This window comes from Cavia porcellus, unplaced genomic scaffold (genome assembly GCF_034190915.1).
Source record: "Cavia porcellus strain 051 isolate PalLab524CR breed Dunkin Hartley unplaced genomic scaffold, mCavPor4.1 scaffold_9, whole genome shotgun sequence".
Taxonomy (NCBI): Eukaryota; Metazoa; Chordata; class Mammalia; order Rodentia; family Caviidae; genus Cavia; species Cavia porcellus.
Window position 1 is genome coordinate 65,089,936 of NW_026947492.1, and position 22,474 is coordinate 65,112,409.

A 22,474-nucleotide genomic window follows, 5' to 3' on the forward strand; every position below is an offset into this window, starting at 1 on the left:
ATTGGTGAACTTTTATTTTGCCTATGTATTTACCACTTATTTAAGAAATATGAAAAGTTTTACTTAAGAGTGTTATTTATGGAGGCTGAGGATTTAGCTCAGCGGCATAAGCGCCTGCCTTGCAAGCAGGCAGTCCTGGGTTCGATCCCCGGTACCGATAAAAAGGAAAAGAACCAAAAACAACAACAAAAAAAAAGAGTGTTATTTACTTTTCAAAATTCTTGACATATAAAAAAGTCATTTTTCCTTCATAAAATCAGACTAAAATCTAGTTTAGGACTTAGAGAAATGATACAAATTATGGCATTTTCTAGGATTACACTGCATTACTAAGGGTATCAATAAACTTTATTGTTTCTTATTAGACCCGAAGTTTGGGGGATTCTGCCTCGTGTCCCCATCATGTCATTTGCCAATGGCACCTGCTTCAAGCCATACATCTTCACACTTATTGGAATTCCAGGCCTTGAAACAGTGCATCACTGGATTGGGATCCCGTTCTTCATCTCTTTTCTCCTGAGGAGAAATGGGTTCCTCATCCCCATCATCCACTCTGAGTCTCCACGAGCCCATGTACGTCTTCTTTGCTATATTGGCAGGTAATGACCTGGTCCTGAGCATATACATTACACCCAAAATGCTGGCCATCTTCTGGATTCAATTAAGGGAGATTCACTTGGACTCCTGCCTTATCCAGATGTATTTTACTCACACTTTCCAGTGCATGGAGTCTGGCATTCTCCTGGCCATGGCCTTTGATCAATATGTTGCTATCGGTGAGCCCTTGAGGCATTCTGCTATTTTCACTAGGAAGGTGCTAATCAGCATCATCATCGCAGTGACCATCAGGACATCTGTTATCATCATCATGTGTCCACTTCTAATTAAACTGTGCCTGAAGCATTTCCAGAACACACTCATAGCTCATTCCTACTGCAAGCACATGGCTGTGGTGAAGCTGGCTGCCGAACACATCAGAGCCAATAAAGCCTGTGGACTCTTTGTGGGCTTCTCATTCTTTGGATTTGATGTAATCATCATTTTATTTTATTTTTTTATTTTTAATTTTTTTATATAAGGAAAAAAATATAAGGGTACAAGTAATACAGAATTTCAAAAACAAACAAAAAAAACCAGTATGAAATCACTAGTTAATAGTTTACATATTGTCATCTTAGAAATAGTTGTTCAAGTTACAGGATTAAAGCATACAAAGTGGACATTCAAACAGTGAGACTGCAAAGAGTTGTGTTCAATGATCCAACAAAAACTTAATAATATGGTCATCTATCTTAACACACTTAATCGTACTTGCAGTTGTATCCTTTAGAGCACTTTTTTTCCCTCTCTTTTTTACAACAACATTTACACATTTTGGGTTTTATTACTCCCATTGTTTTTATTACTTTTTTATTGGAAGAGAATAAAATCAAATATGACAAAACAAAGCAGTCAGTCAAAACAAAGGATGGACACAGCACATGATGTAAAAACATAATACAAGGTAATCAACAATGATTACCATAATGCCTCTTGCTACCTTAAAAAGAATTGCCTATATCATTCGGTACAATAAAATTGAACAAAACAGTGCAGAACAAGAAAAATAAATTCTAAACATTGGAAACATTACAGGACTTCAAAAGAAGATAATAGTCCAACCAGAATGAGTGTCATAGTGAATCTTATTGCCTTCAAAGTAGTTGCCTATACCCTCAAACTTGATACTATCAAACAGAACAGAACAGAGTAAAATCAGTCAAAACAAGATGATGAGAGCAATACAGGGCTTCAAATAAAGTTAAAAGGAAATCAAAACGTTATTATAATATATTCTGTTTTTTTATTTTTCCCTTAATTAAAAAAATAATTTAAAAAATAAATATTTTTTTAAAAAAGAGAGAGATTGAGATAAAACAGGATATAACAACATAACAATACAGGTCAAAGCCTAACAATTTCAGCAACCTAGTGCTTCACCACAAGATAACTCGACTTAATAGTAGTTACCATAGTGTCTTTTTCCTTGAAATATTTGAATATAACTTCATATACTATGGCTTCAAACATATCAAGGCAGTGTGAAACCATTCAAGAGGATGAAAGTATTATTGGGTATTTAGTACCAACCAATGGAAAAAAGAACAATGGTTTCTATATTTTCTCTTTGCCGATAAAAATTTTTGTTTGAATTATCACATATAATAAAATCCAGTAAGATACAACCTGAGAAAACCATGGAGACAGAAGAACAACAGTTTGGAGGGACTTCAAAATAAGATGATATTAAATCAGCACTAGCTATTATGATGTCTTGTTTTCTTCAAAATAGCTGTTCATATCATCACAGGCAATAATATCAAACAGCTCAGAATAAAGCCATTCCAATTAGTGAGTGAAAACTTTATAAGGTTTCAAAGCCACATAATGGGGAATCATCATTACCATATACTTTTATATATTTGAATCGTTTCTTAAAATGGGGAAACTATTCGGTATTCACACATGTAAGTTTGATTTATTTCACTTATGAGTATGGTCTCAAGCTGCATTCATTTATTTATAAATATCTCAATGTGATCCTTCTTTATAGTTGATGTACTTTATAGTTTATATACTCCATTGTATAAAAGTACCACAATTTTTATCCATTCCTCAGTTGATGAACACTTGGGTTGTTTCCAAGATCCGGCTATTACAAACTGTGCTGCTTCATTTTCTTGTCCTATGCCTTTGTCTTTCAGGCGGTCTTTAAATTGCCCCAGAAGAAGGAGTGCTTTAAAACACTGAACACATGCACAGCCCACGTCTTTCTTCAGTTCTACATCCTCCCATTTTTCACATCCTTCATACACAGATTTGGCTTCAGTGTTGCTCCTTATGTGCACATTCTCCTGTCCAACCTTTACCTCCTAGTTCCACCCTTGCTCAACCCTATCGTCTATGGAGTGAAAACCAAACAGATCCGAGAGGGAGTAAGCAAGGTCTTCATTCACAAGGGTTCAAAAGAAAGGCGTCCCTCAATAACATACCTTGCAATTCTAGTTATGCAGAATGGTAGTATGATAATTTTGGGGTTATTATTTTTTTATTTTAAAAAATGCAACAAAATGGTACAGTTCTATTCCCAGTTCCAAAAAAAGAAAAAGTACAAAATTTCAAAATCTGATTGTATGAGGGTCTCAATGGTTATTGCATTGCATATTGCTATCTTCAAAGTAGTTACCCATATTAAAAGATATAGGCATGGAAAACTGAGGAAATACTATAGGCACAAACCTTTCTTTTCAATGAACCACTAGCATTTACTTGTAAGTCTATCTTAACTACTTTGTGTGCATATATATATTCCACAGAATAGGTAAAATTCTATAAATAAAATTGCAAATAAAACTATCACTTTTATATGAAATTTTAGTGATTTTAATCAAAGCAGATAACTTTTTCCATTAAAATATTATTTAATTTTATTTTACATTTACTAATATTTTTTCCTTTGGGATCAGATCCATTTTACACAATATCAGTCTAATATTTATGCTCTTTATAGTTAATACTAGTTTAAGATATTCTTATATTTTTACGACAGGACACATAAAAGCATGGCAGAATGTTTATATTTTGATTATCAATAAATTCTTAATTCTCTAAGGACCCATTAACTATTAAAATTCATATGTAATGTGATAAAATAAGGATTAAATTTCTGCCCTTTTGCTTCTCCCTTTTATCTCCCTATCTCCCTTGTTAATCTCTCTCTCTTTTTCTCTCTCTCTCTGTCTCTCTCTCTTTCAGTCTCTGTCTCTCTCTGACTCACTGTGTGTCCCATACCTGATTATCTTCCTGGTATTAAATGGAGACACAAACTATCATTAAATACTGTTTCATCAACCTTACATTTTCTACTAGTTACTTCTTGCAGGCTCCTTGAGCTTCACAGCTCATTAAATTTTATATAGTGTTTACTTTTTTTTTTCCTCAGTGAATTTCTGAAGGAAAAAAAAAAAACCTTTTGTGGAATAATCAGAAGAAGCAGTCATGTATCTTCCTTATATTCTATCTGCTAAATCAATGACTATAAAAGGAGGCTTGCTTTGTCTATATATCATTGAAGTTATGTTTCTAAATTTCTCAAAAAGCTAACCATCTATTAGTGTGTATATTTCATAGATCGGTCCCACGTCTGGGTTATTATATATTCTGCCCACATAAAAATGGGCATGCAATATCCCTATGGTATGATTTTAATTTCTTTGGTTATATACAAAAATTGAATTTAATTGGTTCCATTTTTAGTTTTTGAGGAACATATTTGGGTTTTTATAGTTGCTGTTCTAGTTTATATTCTCTTGAGCACATCTTTGCCAGTATTTATTTATTCAGTTAGTTAATTTATATGTATTCTTGATGGTAGTCATTCTCGCTAGTACAAAATAGAAACACGCTGTAGCTTTGTTTTGCATTTCCCTAATGGATAACGTTATTGAATATTTTAATATACTTACTGACTTTTTGTACTTCTTTTGAGAAGTATGTTTTCAATTCACTTTTTAAATGTTAGTTGTGCTACCTGAGTTCTGAGTGCAAAATATTTGAGCTTTTTATTATACATTTTATATATAATTCTCTGTCAAAAGAATAGTGGAAAATATTTTCTCCCATTCTGTAGGTTTTCTCTTCATTCTTGATTTTCTCTTTCTGGGTAGGAATATTTTTAGTTTAATGTTTTCCTACTTTTTGGTTTTTGCTGTTATTTCTGGTGTTAAGGGCAGCCTGATTGAAGACGTTTTCAGCTTTGCAAATGCCTTCAATTCTTTCCCATTTTCTTTTAGAAGTTTCAGATTTCCCATCTTGTACCAAGGTATTTGATTTATTTTCAGTTTTTTTTTTTTGTATGAGGTAAGAGACTGAGATCTAGTCTCTATCTTCCATTAGTATGTACGCAGTTTTTCCAGCACCATTTGTTGAAGAAGCTCTTCTCTCTAGCACATCATTCTCCTTTTTAAATAATTATTTTTTATTAGTACATGTTTGCAATGCATAGTTGCTTCATGCTTCATAGTGAGTGGCATGTGTATATAACACATCTTAATTTTTATGCGCTTCCCTTTGATACCCTTCCACCACTCTCTCCATTGTGTGTGTGCGTGTGTGTGTGAAAAGTTTATCCTTTGATTTCCTTCTAAGTCACCTTTTATTTTGTTCTTTATTTATATATTTAGTTTCTCACATAAGAGAATCCATATGACATTTCAGCTTGCATGTCTGCCTTACTTCAGTTAATATCATGGTCTCTCAGGCACCCAGAATCAAGTCATCTTAGTTGTGAGTTTGTTTCTTTGTCTTCTATTTTATGCCATTGGTCTACATATCTATTTTGGTGCCAGACTCCATACTTTGACTTTCAGTATAATTTCAAATTGGTTACAGTGATCCTTTCAGATTTGCTCGTTACTTAGGAATGTTTTGTCTATTCTTGATTGCTTGTGTTTTCAGATCAGTTAGAAGTTGTTTTTCCAGCTTTATAAAGAATTCCAGTGGTATTTTTATGAGGACTGTATTGAGTATGTTGCTTGCTTTGACTTGGAAAGCATTTTACCATATTCATTCTCCTTACTTATCAACGTCATATAGGAGATTTTTCCATTAGCTAGTATCTATTTGATGTATTTCCTCAGTTTTTTGAAATTTTCATTAGAGAGATGCTTCATCTATTTTGTTAGGTAGATCTTTGATGGTTTTTAAACTATCATGACTAGAATTGTTGTCCTGATTTCTTCCTAGGCTAGGTCATTATTAATAAGAAGGACAGCAATTGAATGTCTTGGTGGTTAATATGTATTTTGCTACTTTGTTGAATTTTTTATCAACCCTAAAAGTCTTTTGGTGGAATTGTTAGTTTTTCTAATTATAAGATATTATTTCCCTATAAAAATAATTGTAATTCTTAGTCTCTTCTTTGTGTCCCTTTTATTTGTTTGTATTTTCTAGTGGTTCTATCTAAAGTTTCAAATGCTGTATTGCATAGAAATGGTAGAATGGACATTTATTCTTCATTCCTGATTTTGGAGGAAACACATTCAACTTTATTCCTGATGATATCATTTGTGGGTTTGTCACATATAGGCTTTACTATATTGACAAATAATCTTCAAATATCTAATTTTTTCTGTGTTGTCGTCATGCAGGGATGATGAGTAATTTCCAAAAGTTTACATTTACATGTATCTCATTTTCAGTATTTTATAGTATTGTTTATGCTCTATTGTATCTATCATCTTCATCTACTACAGCATCACACAGATTTATTCCTACTGAGTGGCACAAACTTACCTTTTACATTTAAGTATATAATGTGCTCCAGTTTGAGTTTGTTTGTATTTGTGTCCATGGTGACAGTTAATATTGCAATTCTTATTCTCCGAGAATGGATGTCTACTTAGGTTACTGTCATTTCTTTAAAAAGGTCTTCTTTCCACCTAAATTTCTTTGCGTCCTCAGAGCTTCTGACACCCCGAACTCTCAGTTAGTTTCCAGTGAGCTGTATAACCGTTCTTATGCCAGCATCATAATATATCATTGATTAGTAAGCTTTAAAATGGAGACGCGTCTTTCAATTTTGTTTTTATGGTTCCCAGAATGTTAGTCTGGTTATGTACCATTTGCACTGTCACAAGAATTGTGATTGCATATTTTTGCAAGACGGTAGCATTAAAATTTCAGTAGGAATGCGTTGAAATTGTGTATCAATATAGAATACATTGCCGTCTTAATCATAATTCTCTTCCATAACTATGGATGCTTTCCACTTTTTGTAGATCTTTTAAATATGTTTAATAATGGTCATTATATTAAATTACTATAGTTTTTTGGAAGTTTTGGTTTAAAATATCTGCTCTTATTTACATTTATACTATGAAAGTTTAGTGCCATTTTAAATGAAATTGTTTTCATATATTTAAGTTTTTTCATTGTTAGAGAATTAAATATTGATTTTTGTTATGTTCCCCAGTTTTTCAAAAATAATATTATTCTAAGCATACACAAAACATGTCACTTTTTTCATCTTTAAGTGTAAAATTCAGTGAATGCATTTTTCATTACCTGAAACAGAAACAGTAAGCATTAAAACATAATTCACTATTTTCACCTTTTCTAAACTTCTTTATTTCTATTTTCTCTCATAATGATTTAGTTATCCCAGTTATAACTTAAAAGTAGAACCGTGGAATTTTTATCCTTTAAGGTGTGGTTTAGTTCATTAACATGAATGTTCAAGATTTCTCTATGTTGTAACAGATCAAGATTTACAATATAAATGGTCTTATTTCCAACTGAGTTGTGTGAATTTCTTACATACTTCAGATACTAACCTTTTAGCATATATCCTGCCATCACACACAATAAAATCTAACAAAACAATCAAACAATGAATGAAAGCATTGTAAGTCTTCAAGAAATACATAGGAAACCATGATTACCATAATATATCCTATTATACTCAAAAGAGTTACCATCTGACAGCATAAAATCCAACAAAAACAGGACAGAACAAAGGCAAACTTAACAAAATTGTGTAAACAATGCACGAGTTCAAGACAAGACAATAAGAAATTCACTTTAAATTGGCATAAGAGATTAAAAAAATAAATAATTATTTATATCATTATGAAGCTGTAGCATTACAATAAGGCCATTCAAAACTCTATTAAAAAAAAACATTACATGGCACACTTAGCTGACCACTCTTTTGTGGTATGAAGGATAGATAGGATACAGGTTAATTAGTATGAACAGAAAGTCCAGAAGATAACCTACGAGAGGTTATATCCTTAATTTGCTTCTGAATAGTAGTTACCTTTGTATCTTTGAGTTGGGTGATGATAAAAAAATCAATATTGCAAGTAAATTTTTGTGTTGTTTGGTGTATAATTAATCATTGAAAAAAACAAAAAAAAAATCCCTGAATTATTGTAAAGCAAGCAATGATAAATGCGGCTTCCAGATAGAGAAACAAATCTTAAATCACCATCTAAAGACCTGGAAACATTTACTCATGAATATACCACACTCCCTTAACCTAAATTTCATGATAACATGTGATATAATTATTTTATTCTTCCCCTTTTATAAAACATATTTTATAGCTTAGCCATGCATTCTTACATTTTGTATTTTTGCTTATTATTTAACTTAATGTAAGTGGAGTCAAACAATACGTATTTTGTACATCTTTTGCTTAATTTTATCTAAGTTATTTTTTATAGTGGCATTATATTCATTATTATTTCTGAATAATAAGGAAAAACAAAAATCCAATATGTTTCAAAAATCCAATATGGCTATTCTATTTGATGTGCATTGTGAAAAGTCAGTTATGAATATTATTATGGTAATATGTGTATCATCATGCACTAAACAATCAGAATTTCCAGTTAATAGGATACTACCATTGCCATGGCTTTTCTATAGATTTCCTCCAGAAGACTCATGTAGTCACAGCTGGGGCTGTTAGGAGGTAGTAGAATCTAGGATGTGTGTATGTGTATTGAGAGGGTATGATAACTAACTTCACTAATTGCTTGACCACTGTTTGTGTGGGGATAATGTGAAGGCTCACCCTGAGTATGGGTGGGGCCATTCAACAGAATTGTAGCTCGGATAGAATAAAATGGAAAGAGAAAGCATGCAAGATCAGTGCTGGCTGCTTCAACCTGCCTGTCAAACACTGCTTCTCCTCTCCCAAGTCTTCTGACACTCAACCCATGGTATCTCACACTATCTGGAGCCAGGGTAAAGTGGAAGGAAACATCTGTAAACGGTGATATAAAATAAATTGTTCCTGCTTCAATTTGTGTATGCCTGGTATTCTTTCCAAGCAATGAGGAAGTAACTAAGACAAACATATTCTAAGACATTAACTGATGATTTAAAACATTTAGGAAAAGCATTTTTCAACTGAAATCAACATCATAACATAGGAATAATGTGTTGCTTCTTAATTTATATACTGAGTGTTACGATGTCATGTGATTTTAGTCATTTGGTACATTATAGCAGTAACTCTTTTGGATTATAATATTGCATTTTTCTGAGATGTAATAACATACAAATTTTATTTATAAATAAGGATCAATCCTTTACAAAGTAATACATATTGAATATACTGTTAGCTGTTTGAAATATAAAATTTATAAATTTTTAAAGAAAAATATTTTTATTGTATTATAACCAAATTATCAGACCTTTAAACAAAGGCTACTATACTCTTGAAAAAATCTGTACTGTTTTTAGTGGGCTGTATGCTAAGATGTGAGAACCCTCCATGACACAATCAAATACTCACTGTAGAATACATGGAACTGACCAATCTGTTTCATTCCTATACCCACTGAGTGCTCAAAAAGTGCAATTTCTCCTTAGGGTAAGAAAAAGGGAGTAGTTGACAATCCATTGCAAGCAAGTCTTCTATAACAAGACCTAAGAGCAAAATCTTGTGGTACTTAACCACAGGGCAATACACTTGAGCATGGAGCTTTGGCATACATCAGTATGAAGCACAGTACACTTCTGTAAACAGGTCCAGGTCATTTGCAACAACTCACCGAAGATTTCAGAAACTCTGGAGTTAGGTAACCCTGTAGTGTTGAGAAACATAGCAACATAGAATTCAATGTAAATCTGTATTCTGATGTCCTCTTGTGGTACCATAGTGCAAATATTCACAGGCTGTGACCATCGGAATAGAACTATATTCTTTCAATTAATGAATGATATTGGATGCTAACAAGCATCATGAACATGCAGGAAACTACAACCTCACTTAAAGAACGTAATGAAGTGACAAAATCTGATCTTAGGGTGACTCTCAGATAGAGAATTCAAACTCTCTGAGAAGTCAAATAACAATTTACAGACTGGCAATAAGCATTAAGAAAATACGGAGAATTGAAAATTAATAGACATTTAGAAGCAATTTGAGAAATCAAATGCCAATTGTGAAGTGAAAATTGCACTTAGAAAAATTAAATTTGTGAATAAAGGTAGATATTAACAGACTAGAGAAAAAGATGAAAGAACTATTAGAATGATTAAGAATGGAGAATGATTAAAGGATGATTAAGAAAGGAGAAATCTTAAAGGAATTTGAAGAAATCATTACACGAGAAATTATTTACATAATTAAATTCAAGAGGGACTTAAAATTTCAAAGGAGTAGAAAGCTTATTTTTAAAAAAGTGATGAAAGAAAATTGCCCAAGCTTAGAGAAACACAAAATAACCAGGCACAGTCCATCAAAGCCCAGGTAAACTCAAAATGGGTGTAATCTACTTCAAGACGTATAAACACATTCACCACATTTAGGGATCAAGAGATAATTCTCAGGGTTACAAAAGAAAAATAAGAAACCAGTAATGCCTAACTGTATCATAAGTTTTCTGAAAACACTGTTCTCACTAGGAACTTTATAGGCCATAAAATATTTCTGGATGACATTCTCATATCACTGAGGACAAAATACAAAGAAACATCATTTCCAAATAAAACCCTACCAATAATGAATCCTGTGTCCAGTAAACCCGAGCAAATATAACTCTATGAAGCCTACCTTACAGAAATGCTAACAGGTATTCAAAAGAAAGAGAGCTTCATTAGTAAAATGAAACTACCACCTGGAATACAATTCAATGGAAAGTATAAACACATAGACTTGGAATGCTTTTAAGTTAACATGGGATATGAACTAGCTATTTTTCAGTATGAACATAAAATATGAGAAAAATAATGCTGGCTAAATAAATATATTATTAAAAACATTGTATATTGGGACACCATGATTTCAACTATGTGGAGAAATGGAAGGCGAGTGGAAGACATTTATTAATATTTTGTTTTTCTTCAATTATTTGTTCCTTTTTGTGTCTTTATGATCAATCCTAAATTGCTCTCATTTTAAATAGATTGCTATAATCAAAAATTGCTTGAAAGCTTCATGGTAACCAGAGTCAAAATTCCATAACACACCAAACAAAAATCTTAAGGAAGAAGATAATACATGGAACTTAAAGTTATACATTTTATTAGAAAGTCTGAGAAGAGAAATAAAGCCATCGTGATAATATTAAAAAGTAAGTATCCAAGTGATGGTAGTAAGACCTTACCAAAAAGAGATGTGTTGAATATAAGTGGATTAAATGTTTCAATTAAGAAACAGTAAGTGAATGATAAAATTCCCAAGACCTAACATAGCATTTCTTACAAGAAACTTACTTTACTTTTCATGACAGACATAGACTGAAGGGAAAAAATTGAATTAGGCATTACTTGCAAATGGAATCCAAAGGAAAGGGTATCAGTCCTATTTTGATCAGAAAAAAAAAAAAAAAAACTTGAGTTTAAAGCAAAAACAGAATGAAAGTGACAAAGGAGGCCCACATGTATGATAGGTGATTCAATTACATAAAGAAATGACTGTAAAGCTACATACCCTAAATACCTAAAGGGCACTACTGATTGACCTAAAGGGAGATATAAACTCCAAGAGCAAGAGTTGCAGACTTTAACAGCCCTCAGAGATAAACATCATCTGACAGAAAATCTAAAACAACAGAATTAAGCTCCAATTTGACTAACATATCCTATTTCAGATCTACCATCTAGCAGCTGCAGAATGCACATTCTTCCAGACAGCAGCATGAATGGTCTCAGCAGGGACCACTGGAAGGTTGCAATCAAATCCTCACCAGTATAAAAAAATTGAAATTATACTACTTTTTTTTCTGACCATAATTCAGTGAAACAAAAAAATCAATAACCAAAATATGAAAACTATCCAAGTACATAAATATGAAGTAAATTACTTGTGAAAAACCTATGAATTAAAGAAGAAATTAAGAAGAAAACTAAAAAAATGCTTTAAACAAGTGATAATGAAAGCACAATGAACGAAAACCTGGTCATACTGCAAAAGCAGTACAAAGAGGAAAGTTTATGCCAATCATTGCCGACATAAAGGTACACCTCTAATAAGCAACCTCTCAGTGCATCACAAAGAATAAAAAAAAAATGAAATTCCAATTTACCGAAAGGAAATACATAATAAAGATCAATGCAGAAGTAAATGAAATGAAGACCAAAAGCAATACAAAACATAATGCCATCCACAAATGTACATTTGAAGAAATAGTTAAAAAGGTCATTGGAATCAGTAAGATTTAGGAATAAAGACAATATATATGTGCAGTGTTCAGGTGAAAGCTTAACTGTCATACTACTATTAAAGTGTCAATGGAAACTCTTATCAGGACTCCAAAACAGTAATGCCTAGAGAAAAGTACCTGATGCCTTCTCCTCTCTCCCTAGATTTAAAGCTACCAGGAAGACAGAAAGTGAGGGATTGGATTGGAGTTAAGGAATAAGCACTCCAAACACAGGATCCTCTGGATTCTTATTTTCTCTCAGTATCTTCTACTGACCAAGTTAACCCAGAAAGCCAGAATGAATGTTGACACAATCCATTGCATTCAGACACAAAGCAGGGTAGACACAAAATAAACTCAAGCACACTTTTTTATCCCTGATATCATCCTGGTTTTCAGGTTGTACTGTGTCATTCCTTGTGGCCTAGGTCATGTTCTTCATACAATGCTAAAGTGTAGACATTTGGCCATCACCTTCTCTTCATCCTTTGCGACATTCAGGATTGAATTTGTAACCTTAGGATGATGTGGGGAGCAGAGAAAAGTGCAATTGCTGTATATCACCTGCTACTGGACAGCTCGCAAATATACACACCTGATGTGTAAAAATGCACACCAGCGTGGACTACTAACAACATTCCAGGAAATTTGGGGTCTTGATCATAGCAAATTTAGATGATGTTAATGTCATTTGAATTTTGATTAGAATAATTAAAATTCAAAGAAATTCACAATGTATTCAAAGTCAGGGCAGAAACATGATGAAATCATTTTTGTGCTATTTTTAGAAAGCAAAGCAGAAAGATTGAGATTTGAAAATTTTACTTATGATAAGGAATTGTCATTCCTCTTTCCAGATTATTTTTGAAGATAACACAGTTTTTACAGGAATTTTTTCTCTCTTTTCAGGTAACTAATTATCTATGTAGCTACTTACTGGTAGAAAGCATTAAACACAATCACACTTGAAGATTTGTAAACTCAGACACCTGACATTTTGAATAACTGGTCTCTGTGCTAAATGGAGGTGATATTATAGTTTAAACTATCAAACTGCTTAAAGGATTTTTATGAATTGGTATTCCACATACTGACCTCTTGTATGACATAACTATTCAACAGGGGTTTAGAGGTAAATATTACAGAAAAATTTATATGGATTTAATTCATTGAAAAATCTTCCATGTTTAATTGGATTATCTTTACTTAATTTACTTTTTTGAGATCTGTATGACAGTGAGAAAAATGCCACATGAAGGAATCAAAAGATTCATGTGCTAACTTTGATGTTATTGTGAATTTTATGAATTGGAGGAAAGGTAAGTAATTTTTTTTTGAAGTATTATTAAGTAAAACTTCTCTTTGTTTATAGTATATATGCTCCTTCAAAGTTAAAGTTCTTAACAAGACCCTCATTCATAGGCTCCACCACATTAAAAGTTTTATGCTGCCCTCAGATAATGTGGATACAAACCAATACCTCATCTCATATTGCATGACTTCGTCCATTCAGGGCAGGAGGCAATAAATATTTGACAATTCCCAAAGCATTCCTTCCTGTATATTCCTAAGTGTAATGTGGCACTACAGTCTTGACTTGGGGGACAGAGGACCTTGGGAAAGGCTGTTACTGAAAATTTGACAGGGACAGGGTTACAGTCAGTGTCTTGCATTTATCTGAGGGAATTATATCTCTAAGGACTCAAGGAAGATATATTAACTCATTCTGCCTGTATTGAGGACTAGAACATTCATTAATGACAAGAGGAACCATTCTATCATGTATGTAAGACTTGGGGGAACACTTATGAGGGAAGACATAAGAAAACACAAGAAGCAAAAGACAGGAAGGCAGCCACTAACAAATGTAAAAACAACCCAAAGACTAGCTCTGGAAAGGAGCGGCACTCATCTAAATTCAAGACATAATTTTCATCCAAATATCTTCGTTGTTAACCTTCAATCTTGTAAATTCCAATCTCGAGTTAGACTTCTCACACAGGACTTGAAAAGTGGTTGACTCTAGGGCAAGTGATCTTTATCCACAATGTGTTACATAAAATAGAGGACCATTTTCAGTCTCACAAAAGCAGTAGTTTCAAAATGAGATTTGAATTTCAACAAAAAACAAAACCCTTTCCAATTCCAAGTATTTGTGCTTTTAATATGACTGTCCAGAAATCTCAACCTCACTTTGAATGCCAAGTAGACTTTCTAGTTTATGCACAAATTGTGCAAAAACCTCATCCTGTTCTAGAGCATGCTGGAAGAGATAAGGTAGATATATGAAGGTAGATATATTTGATATGATATTATTGGGAGAAATAAGAGTTGAATAGTCACATCTAGCATTTTTACACTGTAATATTTATAGAACAATATATAAGATAGATAATTATACTACTAATATCTATTAGTTCAACAAAATGGTTTGTTTTTTATCATTGGATCACTTTTTTCATGCCTATATTTTGTAATTGGAGCAACTACTGTGAAGATAAAAACACTAATATATTAATTATTGTGAGTTCTGATCATTGCTTCTACTCTCTTTTCATCTTAGAATAAAGAAGATTAGTAATTCATGATTAGATTATATATATGTGCTTCCTTCTCAGTCTCTCTGTCTCTTTCTCATTCTCTCTCTCTCTCTCTGTCTCTCTCTCTTCTCTCTCTCTCTCTCTCTCTCTCTCTCTCTCTATATATATATATATATATATATATATATATATATATATACACACAGGGAGATCAAAAAACTAATGTGGCAGGTCAGATTCCTAGCTCCCTGAAGTTGCAAGGATCTGACTGTTTATGGAAAAGTGCACTCTCTATCCTGAACTTACTTCTTTCAGAATTCTACTGAGTAGAATAGGAAGCACAGAGGTGGGACTATCACAATTACCAGAGTAATCCCGGAGGAAAGGAAAGGATTCCTAACCAATTCATGTCTCTTGTCTCTGCTGTGATTTCACTGAATGAAACTGAGAAGGAAATGGCTATTCTTGTCACACAACAACTTAGGTACACTTCTGTGAATCACCCACTCCTCTTGTTTTTCTGCCTTTCTCCCCAGATCCTGGGCATTTCTGCTGCCCTTTCACTCATATTAAAAACTGAGGCAATCTTCATTGTCATTGTTAGCTGCCACGCTCACCATCATCATCATCACCAATCACCATCATTTTCACACCGTACATATAATGATTATTTTAAGTGCTTTTCTTATAGTTCATAACTTTTCTGCTTTCTTTTACTTTTAATTGACATTTTAAAATGTTGTATCACAAAAAAATTGATGTGTTAAATATGCTAGTTTCACTAACTTGTTCACTGTAAAATACTTTAATTTTCAGCATGAGTCTTTCAAATTGTTACTATGTTCAACTCATCAAGAAGGCAACTTTACTGTAGACTAAAATATCATTTGTGTACAGTTAAAGAGCTACTGATGGCTAGGGTATAGCTCAGTGGCACAGTGCCTGCTTGGAAAGCTTAAAGTCCTGAATTTGATTTCTGATTTAAAAAAAAGTTACTAAACATTGAAACCATAATACTATATAATTAAGTGGATATAATTGCAGCATAAAAAAGAATGCTAACAAGAAATTTGATGGCCAATCCTCTTCTTAAAGCCTCTATTAAGCTCTAAAATAGCTAGACTTGAATCAAAGCGGAGCCTTCCGGTAAGGTAACATCCTTGGAGTTAAATATCCCCCCCTACTTGCCAGTGAGAGACAAAGATCCCAGGATTAGAGAAAGGGCAAGATCTAAGCAGAGAGAAGGGAAGAGATAAATTTTCAAGTTATGATGACATTTGAGAAAATTGAACATAAGCATTAAAAACATGGAAAAGAACTAGAAATTAAAATGCTGAAAGTTATAAGAAGTAAAAATAAAGGAATGAGGTATGTAATCTTAGCATCAGAGCACTGAGTTTTGACTGAGGGAGCTAGCAGGGCTGTGTGTGCATCAGGTCATACAACAGGTAGGTAGATTTCATGACAGCGTGAAAAAGGCTTACGAAGTATTCACAGCACAGAAACACGCCAGTTTATTTACTTGTTGGAGTGACTTCCATGGGTTGTAAATTATCCTGTAAACATTGAAGTGAGCATGCATGCTTGGCAAATGCTGCATAAGCTGAATGTTAAGGAACTGCTCAACTTTCTTGCTTCAGAGATGTTCTCTTCACCATGGAATGAGTGGGGTAAAACTTTTTCATGTTTGATCTCTATACAGATCATGCAGTATCAGTGTTAGATGCTGATAGGCTAATTCTGACTCTCATTTTTGTATTGTTTTTTCTTTATTTATACTTTCCTATTCTGTATTTCCATGTGTCTATCATTTTGATTTCCTTTTTTCTTTTGGTGGACAGAGCTATTCTCTAAACAGGTCTTCAGATATGGAATGTAACAGGAGGACATTTCTTAATTTATAAAACCACTAGAGTTGCTTCAATGTTCTTTAAATTATATATTTTGTTTAAAGATTCTCTTTTTAAATTTATTACATCAGCAAAGTCTATCTTAAATTTTAATTAGCTTTTGAAATTACAGTATTAAAGCAAAGTTATAATAGAGTTGATTGTCAGAAAAAATCCATGCCTGTGACATAAATTATACAATAGGAGGCAAATGAGTATGAAAATGAGACATGTGGTCTGCTTTTTCCTGAATTCTGTAAATATGATTTTTGTGGTATTCTAATTCCTAAAAGAAAATATCAAGCTGTGGTCAACAAGTGAACTAATTCAAATCGCTAGAGGAGCCATTAAAAAGGGCCAATATCAATGCAGTACCTGTGGGTAGGAACATTTATAGTAAAATTAAAAATTAAAGTTTAATCTAGAATGTGTGTGTGTGTGTGTGTGTGTGTGTGTGTGTGTGTGTGTGTCCCTCTGCTGGTGCTGGTAATCTTTGAATGGTCATCTGTCTTTAGAGGGGATGTTGAATGAATTTGCATATGGGAGGCAGGAGTGCAGGTCCTGGTTGGTATAGATGGATAACTGACAACTACCAGCCATGAAATAAATACTGAAGAAAGCAGAAATGTTGATATGGATTAAGAATCTAAAGGAAAACACCAAAGATTTTTTTTTCTTTTTTTCATATTGTGTTTTTAGTTTGTGAAGATTACATTTACCGTTGGAAGTTTGTATGTCTACATAGGACGTTTTAATTCTTTTTTTTTTTTTTTTTTTTTTTTTTTATCAGTACTGGAGATTGGACTCATGACTGCCTGCTTGCAAGGCAGGCACTTATGCCGCTGAGCTAAAACCGCAGACCCCCATGATGTTTTAATTCTTTGTCTCTCCTTCCCTTACCCTTGATACCACCAACTCTTCTGTCCCTTCCTATGTACAAATCTCTTTTCCATTTTTTAAAACAACTCTTTTCTTTAATTTTTTTTCCTTCCTGTCCTCTTTTCTCCCTAAATTGTCACCATTCCCACTTGCAAAGCTTCTCCCTACTTCTTAACAGTTATCATTTTATCCCGTTCTTTTCATGCTGCAGGTTTTGGATTTATCAAAACTCCTCTCTGGTGTGTGACAGTGGAATTGGGCTGTGGTTGAATACTCATCTCCATGACAACCTCAAATGCCAGCAGCACCCTGTCCTCCACATTCTATCTCACAGGTATCCCTGGCTATGAAGAATTTCACCACTGGATTTCCATCCCCTTCTGTCTCCTCTACCTTGTTGGAATAACAGGCAACTGCACCATCCTGCATGTCATCCGGACAGACCCCAGGCTGCATGAGCCCATGTACTACTTCCTGGCCATGCTTTCTCTCACTGACATGGGCATGTCCCTGCCTCCGATGATAACACTTTTCAGGGTGCTCTGGTCTATTTCTAGGGAGATTCAGTTCAATATCTGTGTGGTCCAAATGTTTGTGATTCACACTTTCTCCCTCACTGAGTCATCTGTGCTCTTGGCCATGGCCCTGGACCGATATGTAGCTATCTGTCACCCACTGCGATATGCTACCATTCTCACCCCAAAGCTGATCATCAAGGTTGGGATTGCAGCCCTGCTCAGGAGCGCTATTTCACTAATTCCAGTTATGGTTCGCTTAGCTTTCTTTACATTCTGCCATTCCCATGTCCTTTCTCATGCCTATTGTTTGCACCAGGACATAATCCACCTTGCCTGTGCTGACACTAAATTTAACGTTATATATGGTTTGGTTTTGATTATTCTGCTTTGGGGCCTGGATGCTCTGGGCATTTTAGTATCTTATGCTTTCATCCTTCATTCTGTGTTAAGAATTTCATCCCGTGAGGGGAGAATGAAGGCACTCAACACTTGTGCCTCCCACATCTGTGCCGTGCTCATTCTGTATGTGCCTATGATAGGGTTGTCTATTGTCCATCGTTTTGCCAAGCATTCCTCCCCCCTTGTCCACATTTTCATGGCTCATATCTACTTAATAGTTCCACCAGTGCTCAACCCAATCATCTATAGTGTGAAAACTAAGAAGATCCGCCAAGCGGTCCTCCAGCTATTACTACACCCCACAATTAGTTCTGTTGGAATATAGGAATGTCCTGAAGAAATAATAATTATATCACTACTACTGATGATAACCTATGATCAAATCTCTGCCGTAAATGGAAGAGTAGTTAGAAAAGATTCCTTAACAGACAGAAACAGAGCCAGAGGAGCTTCTTTGAATTTTGTGTCAACTGAGACAAAGTAACTTGTTTTCATGTGTGTTTCCTAATATCACTGTAGGCTTGAGTACATTATGGATGAATATGTGGGAAATTGTTTTCATTTATTTTCTTCCACTTTTATGTTTAAACCTTTTTCAGTGTCTGTAAAGATTTGTTTGAATATTAAAATGTATATTTGCTATATTTTCATATACCTGTTGCTTCTTTCTTTCTTTCTTTTTTTTTTTTTTTTTCTTTTTTTTTTTTTTTTGTGTTGGGGACTGAACTCATGACCTTGCACTTACCACAAAAGAACTTGAGCCCCTGAACTAAATTCCAGGCCCTATTTTTGCTTCTTGACATATTGTAATATTTAACATGGGATCTTATGCTTTTTATTGTACAATTATTGTTTTTGTATATGTATTTTTGTTTTTAAGTAACCTTTATTTTTTATAAATCGATATTTTGTCTAAAAACAAATATGATGAAGCCTCATCTTGCATCACCATTACCTTTTCAAATTTGGTATTCAGATTCTCTTCCTGCCTAAGGAAAGTTTCTCCATGGATATAATAAGCAAACTCATTTTTTTGGTTTTATTCTATTTAATTCATACTTTAGGATTAATTGCATTCTTATAAAAACACCAAGGCTATATGTTTTAAACATCCAGATATCAGTGTAAATGTATTAGCTGTAAACAACTGATTAAATGTATCTCCACCTATATTATATATTAATAGGAAAACTGTAGTTTACTGACATATATTACTAACAAATATATAAACAGGAAACACATAGCTCATATGTGAGTCTTGTACTGGATGCTGAACTCATAACCTTATGCTAGCCAGACAAGACCTTACATTGCTGTGCTAAAACCTCAGCCTATAAATGTTTTTTGAAAGTACAAATCTATCTTATCTTTTTTTTACTTTAATTGTTTTCTGTCCATCAGTACATGTTTACAATCTAAAGTGCACACATTCCTTCTAGGGATTTGGTAGATAGAACACATTGCATTTTTTTTTTTTTTATCTTTCTTTTACTTCTCCCTCTCCACTGTTCCTTTCTCTTGGTCACTTGGTCACCTTCTCTTTCACAAAAGGTCTATCTCCCTATTTTCTATAACCTATGTTTCATTTCACATTTCTCTTACAGAAATTATTTCTCTTATGGAAATTATGTAGCATACATGCCTTGTATTGCAATCGTTTTGATGCTAATGGAAAAAAAAAAACTAAATTCACTTACAGTGGCTCAATGAATTAAATAGAAAGAAAAGAATACATAAAAATGCTTTACACTTCTAACATTTGCAGATGTATTAACAAGAATCCATGAGTTTTCATATTAAGTTTTTCTAATGATTAACCAAGACCTGAAGGAATTTGCTCTTTGCTTGTTGTAGAAGTGCTACTGAATGTATAAATGATTCTGAAATAAATGAACCATAAATACATGAGAATTAGTTTGGATTTATAGTTTTAAATCCTAGAGCTATTACAAGATGTTACTACCTGATTAAGGTGTTATCTATTTGTCTAAAATCTATACAGGTATGATATTTCATCATTCCTGTTGTAGTAGTGAGACTGAGATAAAAATTATTCTCCATTATCATATAATGTTCTTTTACATCTGTCTAGAAAATAGACATATAAGAGGTATGTATACTACCAAAAAGAAACTTCCATTTCTGTCTCTGACCTCCCATCAAAGGGAGCAGACCCTTTGGAAAAGCTCCAGTCCTAGGAAAAAAATACACTACCTCAGTCTGACTATAGCTCATCTATTCCAGAGAGCAAGCTGAGTATGCTGAGTTACATCAGTTAGTTATGGCAGAATTACTCAGTTGATCCCCGCCAGAGAAAAGTGGTGACTAGGTGACACTGTATCTCAAAATATATAATAAAAAAAAAAGAAAATCTGGAGATGAAGCTCACTGTGAAGGCTCTATAATCAATATTCAATTCAAAAGAAACAAAGAAACAAAAGTAAAGAGCACCTCTGTGGCTGATTTCATGGTCTTGGGCAAGACTACCTCAGAAACAGACAACCGATTTGCTCTTAACTCAGCGTTTACTGATTTCACCATGTTGTAGGCTGTGGGTGTAATAAAGCTTTGCACTCCTGTTGTCCAAATCTGTGATCCAAGAGTTTGGAGCTGTTCCATCCACAGTGTGTAATCCCAGAGCAAAGGAAAACCCTATCAAGGCATGACCCCAGTCTACTAAGTATGGACAGAATGAAAGGCTTGTAAGAATGAACTACTCTCTCTAGGCACATTCCCACTTGATGTAGAGTAATATAACAACACCAACACCGAGTTTGTGTAAGCGTGGGTTTAGGGTTTTCTGTAGCACGAGGAGTGATAACAATTTACAACAAACTCCCAGAAAACCTCCATATGGGAACTACCCAGTGCTGAATAGTCCATGTACACCCAGGGTGCAAAGAGAATGTGTAGCCTCCTTAGAACTTCTAGACATGTGGGCTAGGTAAGTATTTAATAAATACTTAGTTCTAGAATAAATTCTTAATCCTTCAATTCCTGGATGATTAGCAAATTGCCAGGAACCATCAAGACTTTTCTGGAAACAAGGAACTCAATTAGTACTCAAAATATGGCACCAGGAGTTGATAGGTAATAATCAGGATAGACACAGAATTTAAAACAACTGTGACTAAATTCAGAGCTTTAAAAAAACAATGGGAAATATTTCAGAATCTTAATTGAGATATTTAATGTAGGGAAGAAATTTCTTTTAAAAATTAAACAGAAGTCTTTGAGCTGAAGCACGCTGAAAAAACTTAAAAAATGCTGAAATAATAACAGTAAATCAAACAAGAAGAAATTGGTGAACAAGAACATAGATTCTTTGTAAAAACACAATTGTGGGAGAAAAAATAAAATACAATAAAAAGCGAGCTTATATATTTTGGGGACAACTTTATAAGGGCAAATAAATTACAAGCATTCAAGTTCTTTAGAATGCAGACAAGAAAGAAAGTTTATTCAAATAATTCATCCCAGGTAAATTCTCATTACCAGAGAAAGTCACAAAATTCAAAGTAAGTACTAAGATCAAATGTCTCCAGTTAGATTTGCATTGTAGATCAAGCAAGTGTATCTCAAGTCATCTTGTAATCAAGCTTCCAAATTTGAAAGACAAACATTCTCTCAAGGAGTCAAGACAAATGAAAGTGTTACTGAGAAGTAAAGTGTGGGCTGGATATTGGGACTTAGGACAAATGTGCTCCAATGAGAAGGGAGAAAGGGAGGAAAGAAGGAAGAAACAGGGATTTAAAAAATGGAAGGAAAAGATGAAAACAGAGCTTTTAAAAGTAGATGGACAAAAGGATTTAAAGAGGGTGAGGGTAATGTGAAAAACGTAGATGCAGTACATACAGGTACAAATTGTATATGACGCATGTAATCATTATGGCTGGCAAACAAGTCATAATAAAAAATGAACTTAAAAAGGAGGTGAACCAATAGAGGAGTGTCTTTCAATTTGCATGACAGAAAACTTATCTGTGAAAAAAATTTTAGTTTGGCTAACCCTTGGTGGAAAAATCTGTAATCCAACAATACTGGGCTCA

General features: G+C 33.7%; 1 protein-coding gene and 1 pseudogene across 1 annotated transcript; both read left to right on the forward strand.

The window, feature by feature from the left end:
• Nucleotides 1-402: 402 nt before the first annotated feature.
• On the forward strand, nt 403-17,778 carry LOC100714738 (olfactory receptor 52A5-like; annotated as a pseudogene).
• A 12-nt stretch (nt 17,779-17,790) lies between these two features.
• LOC100714459 (olfactory receptor 51G1-like) lies at nt 17,791-18,750 on the forward strand. The gene has a single exon (XM_003465381.2). The coding sequence runs from the start codon at nt 17,791-17,793 to the stop codon at nt 18,748-18,750; it is 960 nt and encodes a 319-aa protein (XP_003465429.1).
• Nucleotides 18,751-22,474: the final 3,724 nt, after the last annotated feature.